This window comes from Pipistrellus hanaki (assembly GCF_964339955.1).
Source record: "Pipistrellus hanaki genome assembly, chromosome: 5".
NCBI lineage: Eukaryota > Metazoa > Chordata > Mammalia > Chiroptera > Vespertilionidae > Pipistrellus > Pipistrellus hanaki.
In genome coordinates this window covers 82,893,334-82,903,946 of record NC_140507.1, presented here as the reverse complement: position 1 = coordinate 82,903,946, position 10,613 = coordinate 82,893,334, and the positions used below count along the sequence as shown (strand labels likewise).

General features: G+C 49.8%; 1 protein-coding gene across 1 annotated transcript; it reads left to right on the top strand.

Annotated features, from left to right (window-relative positions):
• Positions 1–373: 373 nt before the first annotated feature.
• LOC311622954 (cyclin-dependent kinase 16-like) lies at positions 374–1,864 on the top strand (the record flags this gene model as incomplete). The annotated part of the gene is made up of 1 exon (XM_084884477.1): positions 374–1,864. The coding sequence occupies one exon, from the start codon at positions 374–376 to the stop codon at positions 1,862–1,864; it is 1,491 nt and encodes a 496-aa protein (XP_084740603.1).
• Between the last annotated feature and the right edge of the window lie 8,749 nt (positions 1,865–10,613).

The window sequence follows — 10,613 nt, the reverse complement described above, 5'->3', positions numbered from 1 at the left end:
AGCAGTGAGTGGGCTCAGAGCCTCCGCGAGTGCTTGCACCGAGGAGCTCTGGACATGGCCTGCAGTGGCCACGCTCCTGGTCCGAGGAGCGCAATGCCGCCTCTGCCTCCGCTTCTGCCTCCTCCTCTGCCTCTGCGGAGGTCGGACCAGCGGGCCAGCAGCTAGGGAACGGGGCATCTGGCGAACTGGTGAGAGGAGATCCCTCCGCCTCAGTCCTCGAGCTGCCCCAGGCGCCTCTGCGCAGGCCCCGAGGCCCTGGGGTTGCTGGCACGTGCCCCCACCGTTACTGTTCCAGATCCCGGGGTTCTAACTGTTACTAAACCTTCAGAAATCTACCCCGGGAGGAGCCAATCTTCTAGTGATAGCGGTCGCCATGGATAAGATGAAGATCAAAGGGCTGCTGTCAGTGACACTCAAAGGGGGCCCGGGCATGCACAAGACCAGCAGTTCCCCGGAGCAGGAGGGACCCGAGGACAGAGGCTGCGGAGGTGGCAGTGATCTTGGCAAGGCCCTCACCCGTGCCGCCCCCGGGGACCTTCTTTCTGCTGCGTGGGTACCGCTCAGCTCTGCACCCGAGGTTGTACACCAGAACCTAAAGAAGGGGCCTGAGGGGGAGAGGGGCCAGGCTTCAGCCGCATCCTCGGGTGAGGAACAGTCCCCCGTGAGGGTGCGCAAGCACACACATCCCCTGTGCAAGATCTTCACCGAGGACATCAGCGAGCGCCTGTCGCTGGCCGCTGGGAGCCAGCTACCCGAGGGCTGCCTGGAGAAGCTGGCCCTCAACAGGCCCATCTTCAACAAGCCCCTCAGCCACCTCCTCCACCACGTCAGCCTGTCCGAGATTGGCTTCGAGAAGCTGGAGTCCTACGTCAAGCTGGACAAGCTAGGCGAGGGCTCCCATGCCACCGTGTACAAGGGCAAAAGCAAGCTCACAGACAGCCTCGTGGCTCTCAAGGAGATCCGACTGGAGCACGGGGAGGGGGCACCCTGCACCGCCATCTGGGAGGTGTGCCTGCTCAGGGACCTCAGACACGCCAACATCGTCACGCTGCATGACGTCATCTACATGGAGAGGTCCCTCATCTTGGTCTTTGAGTGCCTAGACAAGAACCTGAAGCAGTACCTGGCCGACTGCGGGAAAGTCATTGACATGCACAACGTGAGGCTGTTCCTGTTCCAGCTGCTCCGGGGCCTGGCCTACTGCCACCGGAAGAAGGTGCTGCACCGGGACCTCAATCCGCAGAACCTGCTCATCAACGTGAGAGGGGAGCTCAAGCTGGCCGACTTCGGCCTGGCCCGGACCAAGTCTGTCCTCATGAAGACCTACTCCAACGAGGTGGTGACGCTGTGGTACCGGCCGCCCGACCTCCTGCTGGGGTGCACCCACTACTCCACCCACATTGACATGTGGGGAGTGGGCTGCATCTTCTACGAGATGGCCACGGGCCGGCCTCTCTTCCCCGGCTCCTCGGTGGAGGAGCAGCTGCACGTCATCTTCTACATCTTGGGGACCCCCACGGAGGAGACATGGCCGGGCATCCTGTCCAACGAAGAGTTCAAGGCACACAACTTCCCCCAGTACCGTGCCCAGGCCCTTCTGAGCCACGCGCCCCGGCTGGAGAGCGATGGGGCCGATCTCCTCTCCAAGCTGCTGCGGTTCGAAGGCCGCAGTCGGATCTCGGCCGAGAATGCCATGAAGCACCAGTTCTTCTTCAGCCTCGGGGAGCAGATCCACACACTCCCCGACACGACGTCCATATTCGCGCTCAAGGAGATCCAGCTACACAGGGAGGCCGGCCTTCACGCCTCATCAGTGCCTGACTCAGGCTGGCCGGCTTTCCGTGTGGCGGACACCGAGTTCTAGGTCACCCACCCAGGCCCCAGCAGGCAGCAGCTGGAGGGATGCCACACCCTTCACAGGACACCTACCAACAGTGTCCCCCTGCTGCCTACCTGCCTACCTTCATGCTCGCCTGCCCACATGCTCCTGACTGCCTGTCTGACCATTGGCCTGTCAACCACCCATTGGCCTGTATGCTGGGTGCTAACAAAGCTCCCATCACTCCTTTGAAAAAGAAAAAAAGAAAAAGAGAAAGAATGAAAGAAAAAATGAATGAAAGAAAGAAAGAAAGAAAGAAAGAAAGAAAGAAAGAAAGAAAGAAAGAAAAAAAGAAAGAAAGAAAGAAAGAAAATCAACTGTAGAATAGGAGGTATGGTTTGTCCAACAATCCTTCAAATTCTTAGAAAATGAGACCAATCTGAATCCTGGAGGCCCTGTTTCTAGATGAGATATAAGAAGTAAGTAGATCTGAGTGGCACAGATCTAGGTGGGCTGGAGTGAATACTGCTGTTATCTCGCAAGGTCTCCTTTTCTCTGAACATCCAGCCCCCTTATACTGGGCATATGGCTGCTGATAGCTCAGAGCTGAATTTTCTGCTGGAGAAAACTGGTTTATCCAAGGTTGTTGCTTCTCCCAGGAGGCAGCCCATATAACCAGCGACTGCCTGGTGTAAATACACAGCCACCACACCCTGGCCTCAGCTTAGGACAACTCTAAAGGCCTGTCCCAGCTCCAGAGCTCTCCCTGGGATCAGCCGAAATCTCAGCTGCAGTATCATTGCTCATCAGTTTCTACCACCTTTTTCCGTCTTATTTTCTCACAGGTGTGTCTCCTAAAAGCAATCTATAAGAAGCCCTCTACTTTGTCTCAGAGACTCTGTGTCCGGTTAACCTGAGTCAGTACCTATCACTTCCCCATGTTGACGTTTGCATCACGTCAAATGCACTTTCCAGGAAGGGTGAGAATGTCCCCGCCACCCACACCTCTCCTCCAGCATGAGTGACAGCATAGGACTGATCCCCCACAGATGTCTAGGGACCTATTGGGAAGGTGCCTGTATATAACCAGAGTCTACCCCATCGTGGTAAAATCACAAGGCTCGCATGTATGAAGCCAGGATCACTGCCCTAGAGTGTGAGACACACATGGACCCAAACACGTGGAAAGGCTGCTGACACAGGAGGTGGGGAGCCAACTAAGCAGGGCTTCAGCAGCAATGTCACCCCCTGCATCTCTGCCTCAAAAGTAAAAGTAAACAATGGAGCTTCCTCTCCACAAATCTGCCTGCAAGCCCCTTGAAGCTCCCTCATAAATGGGCGTAAATAGTGTGTATCTGGACTAACATCAGAGCAAGAAGATGCTCTAAGTTACCTCTATGGCCTCAAAGTTTACCTAATCCTATCCAATACTTCTTCTCTGTTGCCATGTTGTTTAGTGTATTTCTAAATGTTAGCATGTACCACACTGTACTGTATTTAGGAGGGACCATTCTCCTAACTGTGAGACCTTTCAAAGCAAGAACCCAGGCTATATTCATCTTCGTGTTCCCGGTGCTTGGCTGAATGAATGTGGCTTCACGTGTAGGTCCCAGGAGGTGTAATAGACGACATGTCACCTCAAGCTCTCTTCAAGTGGCAACATCATGCCAACCAAAAAAGAGATTTAAATGTGTATGTTAAAAGTGTATGTATTCTTTGGTAAAACACTACATGCATTTTTAAATAAAGGAACACTATTTTTTTTCTATAGATTTATCTGTTTGCTAATTTCTTTACACTAAGAGGCAATTGTTTGTAATGTTTCTTAAAAGAAAGAGAGAAGAAAGCATTGATCCCTGGAAATTCTCCCCTTTGTTCTAACAACAAACTGGTTTTAGGCTCGCTTTGAAGGTTCTTAGCCTTTTCCACATGCTTCTGCGGAGATGTACCAACAGGTCTGAGTGATTGAAGGCTCTCCCGAGATCAGCCCAGTAGGAGATATTGCAGGAGTTGGCTGATGTTGGCTCACGTGGCTATGGAGGCCAAGAAGTCCTGCGGTCTGCCGTCTGTAAACTGGTAAACCAGGAAAGCCGGTGGTGTAATCCAGTCCAAGTCCAAAGGCCCAAGAATCAGGAGCACTGGTGGCCAAGGGCAGAAGACCAATGTCTCAGCTACAGCAACGAGAGCGCATTTCCCCTTCCTTCCTCCAGGGTGTGCTCTATGCAGGCCCTCAGCAGATTAGATGCAGCTCATCCTCATTAGTGAGGGCCACTTTTTTTACTCAGGGTATTGATTCAATGCTAATCTCTTTCAGATTATACCCAGAAATGATGTTTTTCCTAGTTTTCTGGGCATCTCTTAGCATACCCTCTCCCCTTCAAGTTGACACATGAAATTAACCATCACAGGGTCTAAAGCTCAGATTGAAATTTACACACAACCTGCACCAGGAGAGACTGTGAAGGCTCCTGGTGCCCAGAGGGCAGGACAGTTTGCCTCTGCCTGCCCCCCGGGGAAGCTGCTTCCTTCTCTCCTTTGCTGTGACAGTCCTGGTGGTCAGCATGTCAGCAGCCCATGAGTCAGAAAGTCAAAGTGAGAACCAAAATCCCACTAATCAAAGCACATAGGTTAAATATCTATGTGTGTTTTCAGAAACTTTGGGAGCATATGCCTCAAGGGTGAATATGGGTAAGGGAATTTCTCTTGTCCAATTGAATTTCTTTTTACATCATGAATATGTGCTCCAGTAATAAGATATTTTTACATGGGAAAATATACACAGTGATGAGGGAACCAGAAGTCCTGTACTTAGGAGTTGCCCCACCCAGTGTTTTCCAAGTCAGCTGGGAAGGCTGGCCAGCACAGTCAACTCTACCCCTTCTACTTCCCCATTTTCCTTCCTCACTCCCCACTGCTGTGATGGTGTGCAGTCACTATGTAACCAAAAAATGCAGGGTTGGCTACCTCCCACAAGGAAAGCCAAACTCCTGAGGCAAGTGCTGGTGCCAAAGGAAGGAGGGTTTATTCAGGTGCTGCACAACCTGGGAGAATGGTGGACTCCCATCTCAAAGACCATCCCCTTCCCCTCCTGCTCAAGCCCTTGGTTCTTACAGGAATAGGGAAGGGAGGGCTTTTTTCTATCCAGTTATCTTGCTAGCTTTTGGTGTGCTTGGGTCCTGTCCATTCGTCTTTCTAGCTTTTGTCTATTAGGTGTATGAACCTCCCTCTGCACCATCTTGGCCAATGGGGAGATTCCTGGATCTCTGACTGACAGTCTACACTCAGGGTTGTCCAGGAGGCAGCACCAAATCTTGGACTTGAGTGGAACAGCCAAAGGGGTGTACTAAAATGTTAGAGCTGCGAAGGGCTCTGAACACCATCTAGTCTAACCCCCGTGCTTTAGAAGTGAGCCAACCGAGGCTCAGCTGCCGAGGAACACACAGCTATCTGGTGGCAAAGCCAGACATAGATAGAGGCTCTGGCCTACCAACTCCCAAGCCTGGTCCTTCCAGCCTTCCACACTGTTCTTTCCATTTGTAGCTGCTAAGGCTCAGGAACCTGCTAAACTCCCTCTATGAACCCCTCTTCAAAAATGGGGCAGGTGCCCTCGCTGGTTTGGCTTCCAGCGATAGAGCTTCGGCTTGCGGACTCAGGTATCCCAGGTTCGATTCCAGTCAAGGGCATGTACATTGGTTGTGAGCATATACCCAGTGTGGGGTGTACAAGAGGCAGCTGATCAATGTTTCTCTCTCATTGATGTTTCTAACTCTCTCTCCCTCTCCCTTCCTCTCTGTAAAAAAAAAAATCAATAAAATATATATTTTTTAAATGGGGCAGGGGGGAATATGGAGGGGGGATAAGGAAAGGAAGAAGAGAGAAAAAGGAGAAGAGGGAGAAGGACACCAAAGTGAAGCAAAGAAAAAGAAAAGAGAGAAAGGCTCCTCTTGCTACCTAGGCTAAGCGGGCAGAGAAGACAGCCGCTCTCCATCCCCCTTCCTGCCCCTCTCCCCCCACCTGCTTCTCCCATTCTCAGCTGCCAGCAGCCTTCTGTGACATTGCCTTTACTCCAAGGCTACCTGTGACCTTCACCCAAGTCACCTCTAGTTAAGAACGTCACAGGTCAGAGTATGACTGTCCCAGTCCCACTCACACTAGAGATGGCCAAAGTAAGAGCATCACAGGCATACGGGAATGGCAGACGGAGGGAACGCTTCTTGCTCGAATCATGCTCATTTAGCCAGTAAACAACTTTGTCTGCCTTCCTTTCCCTCCGTGAGTAACTCAGAGGGAAAGGAACATCCCCCTCATTAAGCGAGGTGGCAAACACACACAGTGCAGAGCACGCATGCACGTTAATTTTTGCCGGCTGTCGCCTTTGTGTTTTGAACAAGCCAGATTCCTTTGTGTAATTGCTTGATGAAACAGTCCCATCCATTCTGTCAACACAAATTATACAGTTAAACATGCATGGTGCCCCAACCCACAGAATACCAAGGAGAGAGCGCTGACGAGCCCTGGGGGTATGGGCTCCCAGGAGTAGCAACCCAGGTCCAGCCCTCCCGCTGCCCTCCCGAAGCAGCCCAGCCTCCAGACCTTGTTATTCGCTGTCCACCTTCCAAGGACAGTTGCTAGGAGACGGGGATACAGCTGGCTGGGTCTGTTGCCTGGCCCCTGCGGGGATGGGGGAACAGAGCAAGGAGAGCCAAGAAACACAGTACTTGGCCTTGGGGTCACAGGTACGTTCTGGGCTTCAGAAGGGGCTCCTCTGTGGTGAGGCTCTTTCCCAGAGAAAGGGCCCTCGCACGCTCCAGAGGTCTCTCACTCCATCTCTGGTGAGGTTTCTGAGTATTTGTCTAAAGTACAGAATGTACACACACACACCCCTACACACATACCCCTCTATGTGTACACAACTCTACACATATACCACTATCCATACCTACACAGATAGTTCTACACACATACCTACATATACAGCTACACACACCCCTACACTCACACACATTCCTACACACACATATCCTTACACATGCCCACACACATCCCTACACAACATCCGTACCTACACGCACACACCTCTTCTTCGTACAACAATTATTAAGACAGAGCACATGTATATGCCACCAAACAAGAAGGGTGCATGCTATATCTAAAATATTTGTCTCTCACCAAAACCGGTTTGGCTCAGTGGATAGAGCATCGGCCTGCCGACTGAAAGGTCCCAGGTTCGATTCTGGTCAAGGGAATGTACCTTGGTTGCAGGCACATCCCCAGTGGGGGGTATGCAAGAGGCAGTTGATCGATGATTCTCATCGATGTTTCTAACTCTCTATCCCTCTCTCTTCCTTTCTGTAAAAAATCCAAAAATATATATATTAAAAATAAATAAACAAACAAATAGATAAATAAATAAATAAAATAAAATATTTGTCTCTCAAAGTTGACATGTTTGTTTATCCTAACCTCCCCAAATTCATAGTTATCAGGAGTGGGGCCTTCAGGAGAAGATTGGGTCATCTAGTTGCTAATTGGATTAGCATCCTTATACATAGACCTCGGAGAGCTCCTGACCTCTTCCAACCTGAGATTCCAGCTGTGAACCTCACCTGACCTTGCTGGCCCTGATCTGGGACTTTCTGAGAAATAAAAGCACATTGTTTATAAGCTACCAGGCTGTGGTATTTTTTAGCAGCCAGAATGGACTAAGATTTACATTATCTTGGGCTGCCAGACTGGATGGCTTAAAAACTGAAATTTATTTCATCATGATCTGGAGGCTGAAGTTCAAGATGCAGGTGCTAGCAGGGTTGGTTTCTGGTGGGGCCTCTCTCTCTTTTTTTGTCTTGTTGTGTTAATCCTCACCCAGGGATATCTTTCTATTAACCTTTTAGAGAGAGTGGAAGAAAGAGGGAAAGACAGAGAAACATTAATGTGAGAGAGAAACATTGATTGGTTATTCCCTGCAAGCACCATGGGGAGGAGCCTGCAACCAAGGTATGTGCCCTTGACTGGAATCAAACCTGGGATCTGTCAGTCCACGGGCTGATGCTCTATCCACTGAGCCAAACCAGTTAGGGTAAGGCGCCTCTCTTTGGCCTGCAGATGACCCCCTTCTCGCAGTATCTTCACATGGTCCTTACTCCGTGTGTGGAAAGAGGTCCCTCCTTTTCGTCCTCCTCCTCCTCCTCCTCCTCCTCCTCCTCCTCCTCCTCCTCCTCCTTCTCCTCCTCCTCCTTCTTCTTTTCCTTTGGCCACCAATCCTATTTGATTAGAGACCCATGCTTAAGACCTTATTTAACTTTAATTACCTTTTAAGAGCCCTAAGTCTAGATTCACTCACATTGGGGCTTAGGGCTTCAACATGTGAATTTGGAGGGAGCACTACTCAGTCCCTCACAGAAGGAAGCCTCCTGCCCCAGATACACCTGCACAAATCCTCTGGCCAAGTGAGGACCCCATTTGTGATATAAATATCAACCTATCTGGTCGTTCTAGTGCTCAATGTTTATATCCTCAAGGACTTTTTAAAAGTAGGAGCAAAAAGACAACTTTATTATTTTTTTTAAAGAGAAAGGAAGGGAGAGGAATAGAGAGATAGAAACATCAATGAGGGAAGAATATCATGGATTGGCTGCCTTCTTCACGCCCCCTTCCCCCACTGGGGATTGAACCTGAAACCTTGGTATGTGCCCTGATTGGGAATCAAACCATCAACCTTTTGGTTCCTGGGTCAACACTAAAACAACTGAGCCACACTGGCCAGGTGAGACAACTTTATTTTGATCGTACAACCAGGAAATAAGAATTAGTAAGGAATTGCCATTTCCCCCAGAGCGACCCTTTCCACTTTATGAAAGGGGACATTGAGGCACGAGAGTAGGAGAGGAGATCCCATTGCCCCCACCAGTACCCTCCAGCCGTACCCAGCACTGCCAAGAAATCGTGTCCTCACCTGCCCCCATCCCTCCATGGGCCCACCTCTTAGCTCAGGCCTGACAGTGCCCAGTACACAAGGACCTCTCACCATGCCCCCTGGGAGGGGGAAGAAGACACAGCAGCCTATACTCCCCGCCCACACTTTAATCTGCACCAAATTGTTTTTCTCTCCTCAGCACGGGAACCAAGGCTTTGGCAGTATAGGGACAGCCAGAGGTTTCCATGTGGTGCAAACTTCCCTCTGGTCCATAAAGTGCTCTGCCTACAGGTGGTTCTTCCTGTGCAGCTGGTGAGAAATGCAAAGAGAGCAAGAGGGGGAGGGGGACTCTTGGTGTAGCCCAGTTCCCCCAAACCCAGAGGCTACTTCACAGGACCATCCCCAGCCCCTTTCCCCTTGCCTGCCACTTACCAACTGTGTGACCATGGGCACAATACATGACCTCTCTGAGCCACTACTTTCGCGTCCATAAAATAGAATAATACAGCTTCCCTCACAGGCTCAAGATGAGGATGAAGCCAAGTAACAAACACCAGTGACAAGTAGCAAACTAATCTTCCCCAAACGACACCCCTGACTCAGGACAGGCTGCAGGGGCGAGAGGCACCTGCAAGCTCCTCCAGACAGGTGTTCAGGGAACTGGAATGGGGTAGAAAACTGCTCGCCCAGGTGACATGCTTGCCCAAGGTCACACAGTGGCTGAAGACCGAGCCGGACTCCCACCAGACTGGGTCCCTCCACAGTACACTTTCAGCCCAAAGAAAGAGATTGTAAGGGTTTGAAACGGAGCCACTCACTATTGGGAGGAGCAGCAGCTATTTCCAAGGCAGGACTACAGTATTTCCAAATTCCCAACCTATAGAAATCTTCCAGATTTGAAAGCAAGTAATCAGAATTCCCAAAATCATGTTATTTTTAAAATAATCCCAATAGCCTGGCCGGTGTTGCTCAGTGGTTGAGCATCAACCTATGAACCATTCCATTCCAGTCAGAGAACATGCCTGGGTTCGGGGCTCGATCCCCAGTAGGAGATGTGCAGAAGGCAGTCGACCAATGATTCTCTCTCTCCTTCTCCTTTTCTCTCTGAAATTAATAAAGATATATTTTAAAATGCTTCCAATCGTTTTTCCTATTCTTTACTTATTATTATGAATATATTTTTTGAGAAAGCTCTTTCATAAAAAAGAAAAATGCCGCTTAGCAGTATTTACAAAGACCTGTAGCCTCTAGTAAAATTTTAAATTCTAGAAAATGCCAGAGAACAATTTTAGGTGGTATTCAAATATGTGACACTCGGGTCTCTGAGACAGGTTAATAGCATTGCATAGGATCATGTGTCAACCTGCCAATTTAAGGACTTACTTTGCTCCTAAAATTGTTATTTCTTAGAACAGCGTTAAAAGTATCTGTGTACAGTATACTGCACACATAAACTGAGTAATATGTATTTTATTTGCAGGAGTGACTCACCGTTAGCAGCAGACAGGGCCATAAAAACAGGTGTTAGCTTGGCAATGACAGCTGGTCAGGTCGTTACCGCGTGTCTCCTACCTGCTCCAGTCCCATTCCAGTAATGTCCACCTCAACCCTTGGTTCCAAGCCTTAGCGTCACCTACTCTTGCTGTCCACTCCACTAAGTGGAGAATTCAGGGGGTTTCCTCAGAGCTGTGAGGTCCGTACGTTGATGGTAAGCTTGTGTTCTTGCAGGAGACTTCTAATACTTTTTCCCATTTTCCTGATTTCTCAACTGATTTTTCTCAAGATTCAGATTCAAAAAAATAAATCTCCCCAAGAAATGCCAAGAAGGAGTTCCCACATGAAATCGTAAGCCAGGAGTCGACCTCTTGCCTTCCCAGCAGC